We start from the raw sequence: 19,671 nt of genomic DNA, 5'->3' as shown, positions 1-19,671 counted from the left end.
AAAAAAAACTACACACACAAAAAATAGTCTTCTTTAGGAGTTTAATCTTGTTTCCTTTGGTCATCTTAAAAATTATGGTTCAAACTGAGCTAGGTGGAGTATTACTGAAATTATCAGGAATAACTTAAATGTAATAGGGATATTTTTTAAATGGCTTAGTTGGATTGAGGTAACTTTAATCAATCCATGGAACACAAAACCATGCCACTGCATGGAATCCTTAAAAAGGAACCAAAGTTGATTCTGCAAAACAAAATAACCAAATCCAAGCATGGGATATGGAACATTAGAAGGAATAAAAATGAATGGCCAAGGTTGTAAAAACTTCTCCAAAGTCTGTCATACTATGTTCCTTTTTTCTATGTATACCATGAGCATTTAAGAATTAAAAATAGTTTTTAATGGTCAGATTTCTCTGTCTGGCAGCCACTTTGAATACTTTACTAACTATATTAGTGAAATGTAGCCTATTAGCTATGGAAAAAAGGGTTTAATAAAACTTATTTGTGGGATGTACATTATGAAGGCACATTCTAATGATGACTTGTCATTCATGAAGACTGAGCTTCCATTTAAGGATAGTTCAGTTTGGATATTCAGGATCCCTGGATCCAAACATTGCCCAGGGATTAGTCAGATATTTCAGGAGAGTTCTGGGGTTCATGTGTAGCATGTATTTCCCAAATTCTGGAGATACTGTGTCTCTTTAATGGGAATGGTTCATTTTTAATTCAATAGCTCCTCTTCAAATTGAGCTTCACTGACAGGAAGCCAGATATTGAGAATGCAGATACTTCTTTAGGTTTATAATTCAAAGGAATCCAAAGAAACTTTAGACATGTTTTCTTCACTAAAATTTAGGAGTCTCTTATGAAATTGTGACAATTTCTACTAAACAGTGAAGTAATTATTCAAAATGAATGTTTCCAGTAATGTCTGGGAAGTTCAGTGTTGGGGAATAAGTGGCAGCCTGACTCAGTTTGAAAGTCCAGTTTGTGTCTGAATATCTGGCCTTCCTTGTACAAACCAGCAATGTTAGGTTTTCCCTGCACTCTCAAGCTTGGCATTTTCAGATACCTTGCTATATCCGTAAGAAAATACAACTCTGAAAACCAATTTGGGCTTCTCTGAGCCTTTAAATTACAAAATGTGCTTGATCCTAAAGGCCAGTAAATCTACTCAGTATTAACCTTACCACTGATTACACTGAAATAAATAAATCTCAATACTCTGTTGCAGCTTCTTCCAAATAAACTACTAACTAGTTATAGTAAACGACATGACTTCTGTAGAAAATCCACAAGTGAAAACTTTTGGAATCATATGAAATAATGAAAGAGAACAAGAGATATTTAAATTACCAATGAATAGAAGTCAAACTAATTCAATTAACGCATAATAATAACAATAATGATGATGATGATTAAGATGAAGATGATGATGATAATGGAATGCCACAAGCTATCCACAAAACGCAACGAATTTTAGGCGTTTTGTGATACCCAAAGGAGATAATTTTAAAGGAAAGTAATGGTTATCTGAAATAAACTTAACCTGAAATGTCCTCAAATTACTTGGGATAAATTATAAGAAGGTTTTCTTTATCTTCCTTAGCATATTTCTAAGTTATATTTCCCAGTTCTCTTACACTTAGGTAGGCATGGGACTTGTACTTGTCAATGGAATTTGAGCAAAAGTGATATTTTCCATTTGCATGCTTGACTCTGCAAGATTTTCCACGTTCCTTTTTTTCATCTGCTGGCTAGAAGCAAAGGATTCAGTGAAAAGATTCCAAGGCTCAAAGAGCCACACAATGAAAGAAGCTCAGGTCCCTGATGGCTGTGGAAGTGAGTTCCCTCATCTATTTGCACTGGAGAGCGGCATAAGCAAGAGATAACTTTTTACTCTGTTAAACCACTCAGGCTTTAGATATGCATGTTACAGAGGCCAGTCGGCCCTGATTAATAAACGTATTATATAAAAAAGCCAAATGAATTACGAAAACGAGGTAATTTATTTGGTTTGACCAAAAGAACTTACGGAAAGGAGCAACTGTTAGACAACTATGGCTACATTTAGTGTCAAATTGAAACATAATGCATTGCACTTTTAGCTTTTTCCAGAGTGGTCTTCTTCATAACAAGGTTCCACAGGATTGTGGTTACATGTTCTATTCCTAAGTAAGTGTAAGAAATGCCTTTAAACAAAATTAAACAGGTTTCTTTGCTATAGGACATCTAAGAGCCGTTAACATACTAATGTCCATTGTGAATCTGTATAAAGGGAATAAAGAATGTAGCATTTCCTGAACTTATTTAGGTAATGAATAATTTAACTAGTAAATTTAAGATCTATGTCTCTCTCCCGTCATGACACATCAATCACTATGTTGCAGAGCACCATTCTAAATACATTCTGGGAAATTCTGATTTAGTTTAATTTGTATCCTATGGTGGATTAGTTAGTTATTACCAAAGATTCTAGGCATGCCAAGGGAAATACTGTTCTCTTTTGAAGGGAAACTTTTTCTTGTGAAAAGACTAACATCTATGTACATCTTCAGAATTCCCAAGAGTTTCCCCTGCTGAAGTAAACCAAATTCTCTAAGAAAGGAATTTTACTTAAACTGTGACTGAAATGAAGACAGATAGGAACTCCAAACTTCCGTTTTTTCTTTTCATCCAATCTGCTATTGATAGAGACTATTATATTTATATATATCCTTATCTGTTTTAAGGAGATGACACTGGGTCTATGAAAACAAGCAATGTTAAATATGAAATGTATATGGGAATACAGTCTATTGCACAGTATCTCACTTGCTTTTCTCTCTCTTATAACCCATGCTTGAGGTGCATGTTTTAAAAACAACGTTTAAAGCAATAAATAGTAATCACAGCTAAGACCAATAGATACTTCTAATAGAAATAATGATACTTAAGTGAATTACGGTTATATTCTACTTTTCAAAAACTCATATACCGCTTGCCTAAGAAATAACAGATGAGCGCAAGAAAAGATGCTCAGTGTCAACAGTCACCAGGGAAATGCAAATCAAAACTACAATGAGAAACCATATCATACCTACTAGAATGGCCACTATTTAAAAACAACAAGTATTGGTGAGGATGTGGAGAAATAGGTTCACTCATACATTGTTGGTAGGAATGTGAAATGATGCAATTCCTGTGGAATACAATACGGTAACCTCAGAAAATTAAGTATAGAATTACCATATAACCTGGCAATCCCACTTCTAGGTATACACCCAAAAGAAGTAAAAGCAGGGACTTGAACAGACATTTGTACTCCAATGTGCATAGGGGCATTATTCACACTTGGCAAAAGGTGGAAGCAACCCAAGCATCTATCAACAGAAGAATGGATAAACAAAAGTGGTATATACATGCAATGGAATATTATTTGGCTATAAAAACGACTGATGTTCTGATGGATGCAACAACATGGACAAACCTTAAAGACATGATGTTAAGTGAAATAAACCAGATACAAAAGGACAAATACTGTATGATCTCACTTATATGAAATATGCAAAATAAGCATTTTCATGAAGTGAGAAACTAGAATACATATTACCAAGGGCCAAGAGGGGGAAGGGAATGGGGAGTTAATGTTTAATTGATATGGAGTTTCCTTTTGGGGTGATGGAAAAGTTTTAGCAATGGATGATGGGGATGGAGGTATAACTTTGTGTTTGTAATTAACACCACTGAATTGTATATTTGAAAAGGGAAAGAAAGGGAAATTTTAGGTTGTATACAATTTACCACACACACACAGAACTGTACAACACAATGTAAACAGTGTGCTAAAGGTAACAGCACAATTATATTGTTTCATGAATTGTAACAAAGGGACCACACTAATGCAAAATATTAATAATAGGGAAAACTGCACGCATCAGAGGGAAGTATATGGGAATTTTGTACTTCACGCATGATGTTTTTGTGAACCTCCAACTGTTCTAATAAAAAAATTTAAAACAAACTCATACACTGCTTGCATACATGATTTTTTTCATGGTGACTTGCTAGGCTATACTGCATTTGTAGTACACATATACCTTATACCAATTATGAATCTAGAATGTATAATTTTCCCGTAATACCTTACAGACTTAAAACAACTGAAAAAGGACTGTTATGATGTACATCTGAAAATCCATGTAAAGTAAAAAGACATGCAAAATATTAAATTTATCACAAAATAATAAAAAAAAAGTAAGACTTACATCTAGTAGTGTATGAAGATGCTGATCCTGGAAAACACTGTGCAGAAAATCTAAGTCCTTTTCACTGCAGTCTGTAAGTGCATGAATTTCTTCCAGACTATCCAGCACCTGTGAGACTGCTCCTGAGATGAACAAACAAAAAAGAAACAGAATGGAAAGTCAATGTCAAATTAACCTTTGAAAATTGTTCTTACATTTAAGAACAATGAACTAACAACAGAACTTCAAAGGGTAATGTCTTTAATGAAGGCTAGACTTAATGAGTTTCATTTAATTTAAGCATAGAGTATTTTCAACGAATTTTAAGCTCTTAGTAATGTATTTGTGTGCTCTTCGGTTTTCAAAGTAAACTGAAGCTTTTCTTGTTTGAATTAAGGAAACTCATGAACTATAATTGAGGTGGGTACAGCAAATTACATATCAGGAGTGTAGATTTGATGACCTAAATCTTATTAAAGTATTACAGAAACAACATAGAAGAGCCTTTTACACAAATACATTACATGAAGAACTGAAAGTAAAGCCAGCTGTAGATCTGGGCGACAAGATTTCAATCTGGAGCCCTTAAAATAGGTTTCTAAGGATTTTTAAGGTTCAAATTTAGCTAACAAAAATCCAGTCCCTTCCTTTTTTTCATTTACATACAAAGTCAGATGAACAAAGGCATTCTCCTTCTCTTGGGCCCTTCTTATTTAGAAGACAAAATGTAAGTACACTGAGTGACACTTTCAAATATTTAAGTAATATTAGAACAAATCATTTTTATAGGCCAAAGCAAATGGTAGTGTGGCCACTTTAGAAAAATATCCTCTTACATTGAGGAATCCAGACAGGTTTCAGCAGCGACAGATACATACTGAGGTGTAACAAAGTCATTTAAACAGCCTTAAAGAAATGATCAGCCTATTTTGCTCTGCAGACAATATATACATACATACTGGTTTGGCACTGAATCATTTCCCCAACAAAAGGCATGTTCAGATCCCAACCCCTGGTCCTGTGAGTATGAACCCATTTGTAAATAGGATATTTTTTATGTAACTAAACTTTTTATTTTTTAGTATAAAACAATTCATGGAAGTGCGATGGTGGCTCAGTAGCAGAATTCTCACCTGCCAAGCCAGAGACCTGGGTTTGATTCCTGCCCATGCCAAAAAAAAAAAAAAAAAAAAAAAAAAAAAAATTCAACCAGAGAAATACACAAAATTATATAATAGACATCCATGTGCTCACTGTCAAGACTGAATGTTAACATTTTGCCTTTCATATTTTTAAAAAATATTTTTATTGAGAAATATCTACCCACATACAGTCCAACTATATTACACAATCACTGGCTCACAATATCACCACATAGCTGTGTATTCTTCACAATGATCATTTTTAGAATATTTGCATCACTCCAGAAAGAAGAAATAAAAGGTAAAAAAAAAGAGCTCATACATCCCCTGCCCCTTACCCCTCCCTTTCATTGACTCACAGTATTTCAATCTACCCAATTTTTACCCTTTATCACCTCCTATTATTTATGTTTTTTATCCTTATATATTTTTTACTCATTTGTCCATAGACTGGATAAAGGGGCATCAGACAAAAGGTTTCACAATCACACGGTGTTCTAATTTGCCAGCTGCAGGATGCAATATACAAGAAAGAGAATGGCTTTTAAAAAAGGGAATTTAATGAGTTGCTAGTTTACAGTTCTAAGGCCAAGAAAATGTCCCAATTAAAACAAGTCTATAGAAATGTCCAATCAAAGGCATCCATCCAGGGAAAGATACCTTGGTTCAAGAAGGCCAGTGATGTTCAGGATTTCTCTCTCAAGTGAGAATGCACATGGTGAACACAGTCAGGGCTTCTCTCTCAGCTGGAAGGGCACATGGTGAATACAGCATCATCTGCTAGTTCTCTCTCCTGATTTCTGGTTTCATGAAGCTCCCCGGGAGGTGTTTTCCTTCTTCATCTCCAAAGGTTGCTGGCTCATGGACTCTGCTTCAAGGTGCTGCAGCATTCTCTGCTCTCTCCAAATCCTTCATTCTCCAAAATGTTTCCTCTTTTATAGGACTCCAGAAACTTATCAAGACCCATCCGAATGGGTGGAGACATGTCGTCATCTAATCCAGCTTAACAACCACTCTTGATTAAATCACATCTCCAGGGAGATGATCTGATTACAATTTCAAATATACAGTATTGAATAGGGATTATTCTGCCTTTATGAAATGGGATTTTGATTAAAACATGGCTTTTCTAGGGTCCATACATCCTTTCAAACCAGCACATTCCACCCTCTGGACCCTACAAAAACATGTTTTCTCCATATACAAAATACATTCATTTCATAACTATATCACAAATTCTTAAACCATTTCAGTAGCAATATACATGAAATACAAAGTTAGAAGTGTACAAACTCCTATCAAAGTTAGTTACAGGCATGGTCTGTTCTAAGGCAAAATTACCCTCTGGCTTTGGACCTTTGAAAACTCATAACAAGTTATTTGCTGCCAACATACAAAGGAGGAACAGTCATAGGATACATGTACACGTTTCCATAGGGAGGAAGGAACACAGGGGTCACAGGACCCAAGCAGTTTCGAAAACCTGTTGGGCAAAGTCCATTAGATTTCAGTCTGAGAGTCATTCATCTTTGGGGTTTTAGAAAGTGTCAGTCCCATCCTTTCCAAGGGCCTACACAGAGGCGTGCCTCTCTCCAAATGCCACCTTGGGGAATATTGGGGAGACCACTTTTTTTCAGCTCTACCCTCTCCAAGCATTGGGGCGGCACCCGGACTCTCTGCCATCTCCAGGGTACATGCTCAACCCCTCTATGTGGTGGCAGCCAGGCTCTCCCCAAACCCCAAGGAATGTGCTTCACCCTCTCCAAGGCCTGAGGTGGCATGACTCTTCCACTGCAATGAGGGGGAAGGCCCACCCTCTGCCTTTGGGGCAAAATCACCCTCTCCATGGGCTTGGGTGGGTCTGCTCTCCTGGCCCGAGGCTTCTTGACTTCAGACCTCAGCCTCCATGGTTTTGCCTCTGAAGTTATTTTTCCTCCAATGTGTCCCTTCTCTGAATACCCCAGTCCAGACTGGCAGTGGCTCTGTTTATACAAGTCCCATAGCACTCTCTTTGGCTTTCTATGCAGGAGCCTTGGATCATGCCCATCAGACATAAGGAATTTCTACAAATCCTTCCTGGATAACTCCACGTCCAATCTGGCTTTCTCTGAAATGGCTGACTGGTTCCACATTTGTCTAAGACCTCATGCGGGGCACTATTCTCTGGGGTCTTCCTTTCTGGAAACCCAGAATTTTCCAGAACATCAATTTCTGGTTTCTTTGTACCCAAGAGTTCAGTTCTCAGCTTATTTCTTTCCTGTCACCTTTCACTATAAGCTACAAGGAGAAACCAGGCTGCACTTTCCACATTTAATTTGGAGATCTCTTCTGCTAAATATCCAGGTTCATGGATTTTAAAATCTGCTTTCCAACCAAAGCCACTAGTCAATTTTGCCAAATTATTTGCCATTTTAAAGCAAGGATCACCTTCCTTCCAGTCTGAAATAATACATGCCTCATTTCTGTCTAGAGCTTCGTCACAGGTAGCTTTAGAGTCCACATTTATACCGACAGTCTCTTCAAAGCATTTTAGGCTTCTCTATCAAGCTTCTCATAAGTCCTCCAGATTCTTCCCCTTATCCATTTAAAAAGCCATTCCAACATGTTTGGTATCTGCAAATTGCAGCAGAACCCCACTCCTGGAACCAAAATCTGTTCTAGTTTGCTAGCTGCCGGAATGCAATATACCAGAAACAGAATGGCTTTTAAAAAGGGGAATTTAATGAGTTGCTAGTTTACAGTTCTAAGGTCGAGAAAATGTCCCAATTAAAACAAGTCTTTAGAAATGTCCAATCAAAGGCATCCATCCAGGGAAAGATACCTTGGTTCAAGAAGGCCAATGAAGTTCAGGGTTTCTCTTGCAAGTGAGAAGGCACATGGCAAACACACTCAGGGCTTCTCTCTCAGGTGGAAGGGTACATGGTGAACACATCATCCGCTAGTTTTCTCTTCTGGCTTCTGGTTTCATGGTGCTCCCCGGGAGGCATTTTCCTTCTTCATCTCCAAAGGCTGCTGGCTCATGGACTCTCTGCTTCGTGGTACTGCAGCATTCTCTGTTCTCTTCGTATCTCCTTCATTCTCAAAAATGTTTCCTCTTTTATAGGACTCCAGAAACTTATCAAGACCCACCCGAATGGGTGGAGACATGTCGTCATCTAATCCAGCTTAACAACCACTCTTGATTAAATCACATCTCCAGGGAGATGATCTGATTACAGTTTCAAACATACAGTATTGAATAGGGATTATTTTGCCTTTACGAAATGGGATTTTGATTAAAACATGGCTTTTCTAGGGTCCATACATCTTTCAAACAGCACACATGGTCACACTGTAAAAGCTATATAGTTGTACAACCTTCTTCAAGAATCAAGACTATCAGATGTAAATAGGACTTTTGAAGATGTTATTAGTTAAGGTATGCCGCAAACTGAATGAGGGTGGGCCTTAATCCAATATGGCTGAATTACTTATAAATAAAGGAAATGGGACACAGAAAGAGAAGCCACAGAGAGTGGCCAGAAGCTGGACGTAAAGGAACTTGGAAAAGAAAAGATAAGACGTTGCCTTGTACATTGCCATGTGCCAGAAAAGCCAAGGAACCCAAAGATTGCTGGCCAACCAGAAGATACTGACCCTGGGAGGAAGCAAGCTTTCTAGATGTTGAAACTATGAGACAATAAATTCCTGTTGTAAAGCCAACTCACTGTACGGTATTTGTTTTAGCTGCTGGGAAACTAAAGCAATACTCTATAGAAAGAGAAGAACCCTGAGAGGTTAGACTTCACAACATTAGTGTACACCAGAGAAACTGTAATAATAAGTGCCTTATTGCACTTTCAATCAGTAGTTCTCAAGTGGGGGTGATTCTGCCTTCCAGTGGACATTTGGCAATGTCTGGAGACATTTTCGGTTGCGCAACTTGGAGGTGGTGGAAGTGCTACTGGCATCTAGTGGGTGGAGGCCAGGGATGCTGTTAGACATCCGACAATGCCCAGGACAGACAGACCCCCACAACAAAGAATTATTCCAGCTCAAAATGTCAATAGTGCTGAGATTAAGAAAACCTGCTTTACATAAAGATATAAATCTTGAATCTTTTTGGTTTGGACCTCTATGCTGTTTCTAATTACTTCTTGTCTTTGACCTAATCTACTCTTATGCTCTTATTCATGAGTACCAATGTAAATTAGTACCACTTTTCTAGAAATCCCTCTAGCAGCATGTATCAAAGAGCCTTAAAAATGCTCAGGTACCTTAATTCAGATATTCCATTTAGAAAAATCTACCTTAAGAAAAAAGTAAGAAACACAGAAAACTATGCATTAGGATGTCTCATACAAAATGGAAACAAATCTCTAATAATCAGAGAATGATTACATAAATTGCTGAACACTTACATAATGGAATACGTAGCCAACTATGGTAGTTAAAGTCTGTTGTCAACTTGACCAGGTGAAGGTACCTAGTTCTGTTGCTGTGGGCATGAGCCAATGGCATGTGAATCTCATTTGTTGCTTATTACATCTGCAGTTGGCTAGGAGGCATGCCTGCTGTAATGAATGATGATCTCTTTAATTGGCTGGTGCTTAAATGAGACAGCTCAATGTAGCACAGCCCAAGCAGCTCAGCATACCTCATCTCAGCACTCGCAGCTCAGTCCAGGCCTTTGGATGCAGAAAGAAGTCATACCGGGGAAAGCTGTTGGAACCCAGAGGCCTGGAGAGAAGGCCAGCAGAGATCACCCTGTGCCTTCCCATGTAAAAAAGAACCTCAGTTGAAAGTTAGCTGTCTTTTCTCTGAAGAACTAACAAAATAAATCCCCTTTTACTAAAAGCCAATCTATCTCTGGTGTGTTGAATTCTGGCAGCTAGCAAACTAGAACACCAAATGAAAATTGTTTTTGAAGAATTAAAAAGACAGGGAAATCCCCATGATATGCAATTCAAAAAAAAGGAGACTGTAAAACCATACACACAGTATATTCCCAGTTATGATAAAAAAACGCATCTAGTGAAAAAAACAGAATGAAATACATCAAAAAGGTAACAGTAGTTATCCCTACTTTCCTATTTATACTTCATTCTCTTCTTGCCTATATATTTTCCAAGTTTTCTACACACTAGTAAAAAAAAAAGTTGGTATTTAAGCTACTGATTTTTGCAGTACTATTCAATTATGATAAAGATTTGGGGCTTAAGTCACAAATCACATGGTTATCCCTGTGGAAATCACTGTGGCTAATTCTTAAAAATTAAACTTTTTATTTTGAGATATTTGTAGATTCACATGCAATTGTAAGAAATAATATCAAGAGATCCCCTGTATCCTTTACCCAGTTCTTCCCAAGGGTAACATTTTGCAAAACTGTAGTGCAATATCACAATCAGGATGTTGACGTTGATGCAGTCAAAACAGAACAGTTTCATCACTGCAAGGATACCTCATCTTGCCCTCTTATAGCCACATCCATTTAATTTCTAACTCCACCCCCTTTTAACCCTGGAAATTACTAATCTGTTCTCCATTTCTCTAATTTTGTCGTTTAAGGATATCACATAAATGGAATCATACAGTATGTAACCTTTTGAGGTTGTTTTTTTTCATCCAGAGTATTTCTCTGGAGATTCATCCAGGTTGTTATGTGTATCAATAGTTCATTCCTTTTGTATTGCCGAGCAGTATTCCATGGTATGGATGTTTGACCATTCATCTATTGAAGGAACTGTGGCTACTTTTAAATTCTGAATGTAATTATGGCTGCCAAGTTTTGGGTATTCTTTCACTGAAATCATTAAGTAGATAATAATTGGGATAAAAAAGGTACAAGGCAGAAATTAGTCCTCATTACCCCTGCTATTCCTGAGAAGGCATGAACCTAATCCACTTCCTTCTACCCACTCTTCTTAGGAATTTTACTTTGTTCAGAATGGAAAAAAGAAAAAAAGAAAAAATCTGGAAACTCTCTGCTTCTTCTTAAAAGATTTGGAAAGCAAGAAATGATGTTAAGAAATTAGTCCCACTTAACCGCTGGCCCCAGCATATTATCAATAGCAGAATTAGAAGATATTAGGCTTATAATAAAAGTTACTAAAGGCAGTTCTAAACTTCTGGACTTATAGAACTGCAACCATGAAAATACTAAAAAAAAAGGTTATTTTAAAAAATTATTTAAAGAAAGCTATTTTAAAAATAAGTTAACAGCACAGAAACCTAATGATCATTTTTCACTTAGTTATCTTAGTGAAATCTTACCCAATTTTTATTATCTCTATCCAGCACTGCTTATGTTGATATTTCATCTATGTAGTAGTTTATTTTTTTTATTTTTTGTTTTTTTTCTTGTGTAGTAGTTTATTAAAATTTTAAGAGTTAATTAAAAACTCTGAATTCATAAAGCAAATACTAACACGGCAAATCTCATGATTGGGAAGCAATTTTGGTTGTACAAGACTATGTATGTATCATTTGTTGGTCTCTAAGCTCCAAAAGCACTCTATGCCATTTCTGCACCACCAACACACTGCATGAATTGCCATTATGTGTGTACATGTCTATTGCTTTTCTGAGCTGTAAGGCCCTCAAGGCAGATCTATACTTTACTCACACCCACATAGTATACACTGACTTACTAAGGAAATAAAATAACAATAGCCACCAACTCTTGAATGTTTATGATGTGTCAGGCACATCCTCAGGACAACACAGTGAAGGAGACATATTATCCCACTTTTCTAGCTAGGTAACTGAGGTTCAGTGAGGTTAAGTAAGGTCACAGCTATTAAGTAGTGGAACCAGGACTCAATCCCAGTTTGTCTGGCTCCAAAGTCTATGTCTTGCCAAAATTATTATTGTAATTGGCTGTACTAGGAAATATATGGGAACCTTCGACAAAGAACTATGTGGGGTGTTTTTTTTTTTTTTTTTTTGCATAGATATGGGAGTTAGAAAAGAATTTGAGACAATAACCACAACCTTTATTGAACATTCCTGCTATTTACCAGATGCTAGGCAGGGTGTTGAGGGAAAACATAGGTTTGATCCCTGGCCTCAGAGAGCTCTCAGGCTGGTGTGTGAAATAGGCATGAAAATATCTAAATTACTGTACCCTGAGGTAAATGATACAAAAGAGATGAAAAACAAAGTGGCATAGAAATAGGCTGCCTAGGGAGGAGTTGTGGGAAGCCTGAGACAGGAGGTAGAGGAGCAGGAATTCACCAGCTCCACATAGGTTCCAGTCTTCTCTGACAGAGACCCAGTGGTTGATTTGCTAGAAAGCACAAGGGCATCTATGGGACTGAATTTTTAGTATGCAAGACCCACAATCTCAACAAGTCTACTAAATCTCCTGGGATCTGTCACCTTTTCTGAATCTACTTATAGTCTTATCTTGTGCCTAAATGTGATTAATTTCATTGATTTTTTTTATCATGAAAAGAAGCATTTCTACTGCTGTACTTAAGTTGCCTATCTCAAGCTCTGAAAAGTGGTGCCCCTAACTTCAAGTTTCCGTAATTAAAGTAAGAATATTATAGTTTTTATTCCATTTCTCTTTTATCTTTTCAGATCGAATAGACACATAGTTTTTGTCTAACTGCAGAACTTTTCAACATCCTTTATCACTTTAAAACCTACTTTTAACACCTTTTCTAGTTCCATTATTTCTTTATTTGAGGATGACTAGTAGAACCACACATTCTTGGTCTGATAGATGTATATAACTGATATATATAATTCAAGATCAATAAATTAAAATAGTTAAAAAGTTTTCTGAACCTATTTCTTTAAGAGTGAATGTGCTTTTAAAGGTAAATAAAAGCTTTTAGTCTAGAACAATTTCGTTATAAGAGTGCAAACATCTCCCCAAAAAGTGGCCTGAGTAAAAATAACCTGAAAAAAGGACAGAAAAATAAACAGAATGCTTAAAATAAAAAGTCCACTGTGTTAAAGCAGACTGTCTTAAAACTGCTTCTCCCAACGTTTCATTTGGAAAATTTTCAAACATAAAGAAAGGTTAAGGGCGGGCCACGGTGGCTCAGCAGGCAGAGTTCTGACCTGCCATGCTGGAGACCTGGGTTCAGTTCCTGGTGCCTGCCCATGCAAAAAAAAAAAAAAAAAAGGTTAAAAGAATTGTACTCAGCATCTACACTCTATAATTGTTAACAATTTGCTATATTTGCTTTATCACATGTCTATCTATCCATCAATTCATCATAGTTTTTATTCCTTTCAAGGAAAGTGGCACAGTTAGCCAATATCAGTATACTTCACCTTCTCTCTCTTTTTCTTTTGTTTTAGGTAACATTTTAAGTGTACCATTCAATGAGTTTTGATGAATAGATAAACCCATATTTTTCTTCTAGTTATTTCAATAACGAAGGTTTGTGTGTGTGTTTACATTATATGTAAATAACTATAATATTCAAAATCACGAATAAATTCAGCATTTGAATCTAGTCTAGCTTCTCCTAAAGAGTAATAAATAACTTCTTTCTTATTATGTTAGCAACCCAATTAATACAATACTACATTACTAAATACACATTCTTATCACCTACTCAAAGTCCCTCCAGCATAATGGCATTTAAAGAAAAATCTGCTTACTAAGTGTTTTACTTTTCTAGGCTGCTTAAAGCAGATACCATGAAATAGGCTGGCTTTAAACAATGGAAAATTTATTAGCTTACTTTTTTTTTTTTGCAATTTTTGTGGCAAATTTAATATAAGAATATAATAATCACTCAATTCAGAAAAACAAAAGGTTGCAGGCACAAAAACAACTTACAGGCTTACTGCTATTCAGAACGAATAACTGACTTGGTATCTCCGAGTTGGCAGTTTATTTTTAAAAAACATCACCCCAGTTATAACATTTTCTCCCTTATCCATCACTTCCTTAACAGAAAAAGTTACAAAACTGGGGAGGGAAGATATGCTATCTTTATAGATTGACTCACTTGCAGAGGAGCCATTAATGATAATGGTGATCCAAAAGCTCCTAGTTTTACTCCTGAGTCAGACAAAGAATAAATGATGATATAAGAACAAATTTTGTTTACATCAATACCGCAGTAAAATACTGAATTATTACAGTGCAGTGGTTATAATTCAGTATAGGATACTTTTAGCCCAAGTACCAGACAAACTAAAAATCACCCAACTGCTCACAGATCTGAAGAATTAGTGTAAACAGCTGCTGTCTTAATAACAAAACCCCAAAATTGATAAGACTTTTCTGGCAGTGAGTCTTTGACACTAACTTTAACTCCTCTCCTGAGAGCAGAACGTTCCACTTAGTGAGGACTATGCCACTCTCACTTTGAGTCTTGGTCTTTCTTTTCATCTAAAAGGACGAAGCGGATCCCCAGCTTTTTTGGTTCTTCCACCAGGTCCCCATTCTGGTGCATCTGCAGAAGAATGTCACAGTCACCCACAAACTTGCCATTGAGGTACACCTGTGGGTTGGTGGGCCAATTGGAACAGTCTTTAATGCCTTGCCAGAGCTCGGGGTCATCCAGCACGTTATAGGTTGCAGAGTTGCCAACGCCGTGCAGTTTGCTGAAGCCTCACTGGGGCTACTCTGGCATCCCCTTGAGGAAGACCACCACCTCGTCCTTCTTCACCAGCGCGTCCAGTTGCTCCGCCATGCCGCTGTCGCTGCCTGCACCCGAGTCAGCCGCCTGCATGCCCTGGCCCTGCAGGCGACTGTGGCAACCTGCGCTGCAACCCCAGCAGAGCGGGGCCACTGCGACATGGCCCAGGGCCACTCATTCCCGCATGTCTGTCAAGCCCTCGTCAGACTGTGACCTAGCCTCTAGCTTACAGTTTTGAGGCTGAGAAAAATGTCCAAATCAAGGCGATATTTTCTAATCCCAAAGAAGATCCTTGGCTTCTCTGCCACATGGCAAGGCATATGGCAGCATCTGCTAGTTTCTCCCTTCTCTTGCAGATTTTGCTGCTTTCAGCTACTAGCTGACATTTTATCTGAATTTTATTTTGCTATAAAGTACTCCAGTAAGAGAATTAAGACCCATCCTGAATGAGGTAGGTCACACCTTAACTGAAGTAGTCTCATCAAAAGATCCTACCTATAATGGGTCCACATTTCTACACCCACCAGAATGGACTAACTTTAAGAACATACTTTTCTGGGGAACATACAGTTTTCAAACCACCCCACTACAGTATAAGATAAAATTCACCATTTAAGTGTATCTAACAAATGTTTATAGTCTCGCAACTATCACCATAATCATGATATAGAAATTCTCAGCACTCTAACAAAGTTCTCTCATGTTGCTCTGCAGCCACTCCCCACCCCCATCCAACAGACAACAGCTTTTATTCCATCGTACAAAGAAAATTCTGATTATCAATCAAGTTATAAGCAATAGTGAATCCTGTAGTGGAAATTGTATTTTAGATTTAAGCATCTATGCTATATCCAAGTTACAAAAAATTAAACATGGTGATAAATGCTTTAGATTATGTATAGATTATAGTGCAAATACTTCAAAATTTATTAGTTAAATGGAGTAAACTCTGCATACATATCCTATCACAATACAGATGTTATCATTCTAAGGCCATTAAGTTTGTCAAAATAGTCTCCGTTTCCAAACAGTGACATTTTTGAACACAAAACTGTCAAAATACTTAAAGTAACATTATATAAATGTCAATTAATATAATCTTTTACAACTAAGCAAAAGCACTACTTGATATGTTCAAGATACTCTTATTCCAAAATGACATGATAGGGCTGCTGATTTAAAAAGAAAAAAAAGAAGGGAGTACTAAATCTAGAGAAACAATAGCAGTTACAAATGGGAACAGTCTTGCTTTTCAACAGTCATAACCTGTCTATGGAAGACAGCTTCTAAGATGGTTCCCAATGTTATTCATGCTTTTGTATAATCAATCCCTTCCTCTTTAGTGTGGGCTGAACTTACTAACTTCTAAAGAACAGAATAGGGGAGAAGCAATAGGATGTCATTTTTAAGATTAGGTTATATAAGACTGTAGCTTCTGTTTTGGGCACTCTCTCACTTTTGCCCTCTCTCTGGGATCATTTGCGCTGGAGGGAAGAAGCTGTCATATTATGAGCAGTCCTATGAAGAGGCCCTGAGATCCTTAGTTCAGCAACTCAAGAAGCCTGCCAACAACCATCAGCTTAGAGGAGGATTCCCTCAGCAGTTGCACCTTCAGATGGAACTGCAGCTCTAGACAACAGCTTAACTGCAACCTTATGAGAAATCTTAAACCAGACGCACTCAGCTAAGCCAAGTTCAATTCTTGACCCACAGAAACTGTGGCATGATAAATGCTAAGTTTTGGGGTAACATTTTGCTCTGTTTCTCCTATTGATAATATCTTCCAAAACTATAGTATATCACGACTAGAATACTGCTGTTGTTATAACCCACCCATCTTATTCAGATTTTTCTCAGTTTTACTTGCATTCATCTGTGTGTATGCATGTATTACATACTTTTTACTTATCTCACAAACTTAAAATTGTATTCTTGATTAAAGTCTAGCCCTTACATTATTCTTTAAAAATAGTCTATTCTATGGTAACAGTTGTTGAGACAGGATTCCAGGGGTTTCTTCCATGGCTCCATTTTAGTAAATTGAAAATGGAGTCAGTAACAGAGGTACTTACAGGTTACATAATTGTCAAAGGAAAATTCACTTACCCTGAAAATTTTCTTGAAAGCAAACTATAAAATAAAATGTTACCTTTTCTCCCAAATTAATGTATTTGTGTTTGAAATTCAGATGTAAAATATTAAATACAGTTGAAATTTTAACACTGCCTCTTTTTCCTTTTAGGTACTCTGAAAGAAGTGAGAAATGAATGCTATGTGTATAATAATGCCTTAGGAAATCAATATATCCAAGTTTTTATTTTATTAACAGGCAGTATTAAAATTCATAAACATCTAACACATGAACAGCCAAGGAAAAAGTCAAGCTGATTATGAACCATGCAAAGCCATACACTTTCGCATAAAAGATAAACCTTAGAGGAAAACAAAGGGATACCTACTTTCTGCTGCTAGAAGTCCTAGGAGGAAGGCAGCATATGGACAAACAACAAACAGTATGATTTTAGAGCAAGCAGGTTATCAAGCCATAGTTGGGCCCACTAGATGAACCACAGAAGTATGGTCCATCAGTTGACCACAAAGTGGGACTGTTTAGGATTTCAAATATCAAAACACTGGGTTCTGATTCTGACTTCCTAGATTTGAAACATGAGAAAAGAATATTTCTACTTTGAATTATTAAGTAATACAGACACAATACACTGTTTATCATAAGATTAAACTGAAAGAGTCTTAATGATAGTGAATGCATAATGAAGGTATTTTGAGAATCAAAATGGGAAAAAACTCTTAAAGAAAAATTTATTTGCATTATAAACAACATACTTAAACATGTTAGACTTTTTCTTTATATGACAAGTTGGGACACCGATTAATTTTTAAATTCTGATTTTTTAAAATACTCCTATTTTCCTAAAAGTATACAGTATAATTCTTTACCACTACAAGACTTTATTTAAGGACACAATATGCTATATTTGGTGAGCAGGTTGCTTTCCCAGTGTTCTCTGACTTTGGGATTTTATAGACCAGTAAAATTTCAAGAAAAATTTGGGGCCAAAGTTAGGATTGCTAGCTTTTAGTTTGCCAAGCAAGGCATTAAAAAATCTAAGCACCTATTATCACTATCACTATAATTTCACAAAAGGAGTAGAAAAGATATTAGAGAAAAAAACAAAGGCGGTCCATCTCAAGAAAGTACAGTTGGTGACCTTTACACTGTTCTCTCTCTTTCTAGCCCTCCAGTGCTCACCCCCACCAAGCACATGCCCTATGAACATTTTTCTCTTTTTGCCATAAGCTTGACAGAAGGTTCAGGTGATGATGAAAAATACTTTGTGTGATGTAAAACAAACCCATGCACATTTAAACAGAAAGGATAACTTTGTGAACTTGTAACAAATAATGTAGAACTTAAGGATTAGTATTAAACAGCAAAGAATTTAGGTGTGAAATTAATGAAATTTCATTAACGAAATTAATGAAAGTATTAAAAAATAAAAATGAAATGAGTAACAAAATGAAAATATAGATGTTTTAATTTATGAAAGTGTAAAGATTTTATGTAACTCCAGATAAAATATGTAATTGGCCTTCTGCAAGCAACCTTACAACCATTAGAATTAGTTGCAGAAAAGGAAACTTGCTGGCATATAGTTATTTGATAAATAATGCTGCTGATGTTATAATGCCTTCCTTAAAATGGCATAGGTTTAAAAGTCAATTTTAGGAGTTTATAAATAATTCTTGGTAGCTATATGAAATCTAGTAAAACTTTAGAATTTTCTTCAATATTTCATTTTGTCTTTGACTTCTGAAGGTATAAAAAGTTCCTCTTCATTTTGAATAAATGATCGTTATTAGATATGCACACAGCATTACAATTCTTCTACCGTTATTTGTAGCAACCAGACAACACCATCCAAAAATACTTTTGAGACAGATATTTAGCATGGCAAATGAAGACACAGATTATTTATAAGATCATTAAGATTCAGGAAGGAAAAAAAGACAAAAGTAAATAGGAAGTGACTATAGGAAGCAGAAAGCAAGAAGAAATGCTAAATTACCAACACCTAATTTGATGGCTTACAGGCTACCCACAAGACAGTGTAAGAGATTTCATTCTTTTTAAAAAATCAAGTACTATAATCAGAAACTATTTCAAACCAAATTCAGAGATTGAACTGAAAAACGGGGAAAAAGGTAATAAAAATATATTTAACAGAAAAAAAGATGTCTATAAATATAGACAATTTCTTTCCGTAAAAGAAATTTCCAACTCTTCACTGGAAAAGAACACTTAAGAGTTCATTAAACTCTCACTAGGCAGAGGTAAATATTAAGGGACACTAACAGAGTGGGTCTATGAAGCCATTGTAAGGACCATACTGATCTGTAGGCCCATTTCTGAAGATGAGGATGGAATTAGGATCTTGGCTTTAAAGCTCAAGGAGGTTTATCCTAAATATATTCCAAGTATGCGACTACATCAAGTAGTCACAGTACTACATAAAAACAATTATTGGGTCCATTCTCGTTAAATAGGGTCAGCTGTAATCCGAGTGTGAGGTGAGAAGAAGCTCCAGCTTCAAAGAAAAGGTCACAGGTTGAAGGAACCAAATGGATTGGAATAAAAAAAGACAGATGGGAAACACTCAGGAGCATTGGTGAACATACCTATAAA

At 36.5% G+C, this 19,671-nt stretch overlaps 1 protein-coding gene across 8 annotated transcripts in view; it reads right to left on the bottom strand.

Annotated features, from left to right (window-relative positions):
* The window catches only part of CASK (calcium/calmodulin dependent serine protein kinase), a 533,324-nt gene that overhangs the window by 96,098 nt on the left and 417,555 nt on the right, over positions 1-19,671 (bottom strand). For all 8 annotated transcript variants that reach the window (XM_077145443.1, XM_077145445.1, XM_077145446.1 and 5 more), the window contains exon 11: positions 4,253-4,374. In XM_077145443.1, coding sequence (XP_077001558.1) covers positions 4,253-4,374 — 122 coding nt within the window. The remainder of the gene's footprint in view (positions 1-4,252; positions 4,375-19,671) is intronic.

The sequence above is a fragment of the Tamandua tetradactyla genome, chromosome X, assembly GCF_023851605.1.
Source record: "Tamandua tetradactyla isolate mTamTet1 chromosome X, mTamTet1.pri, whole genome shotgun sequence".
Lineage (NCBI taxonomy): Eukaryota > Metazoa > Chordata > Mammalia > Pilosa > Myrmecophagidae > Tamandua > Tamandua tetradactyla.
Note: the sequence above shows the minus strand (reverse complement) of the source record. Positions and strands in the feature narration are given on the sequence as shown.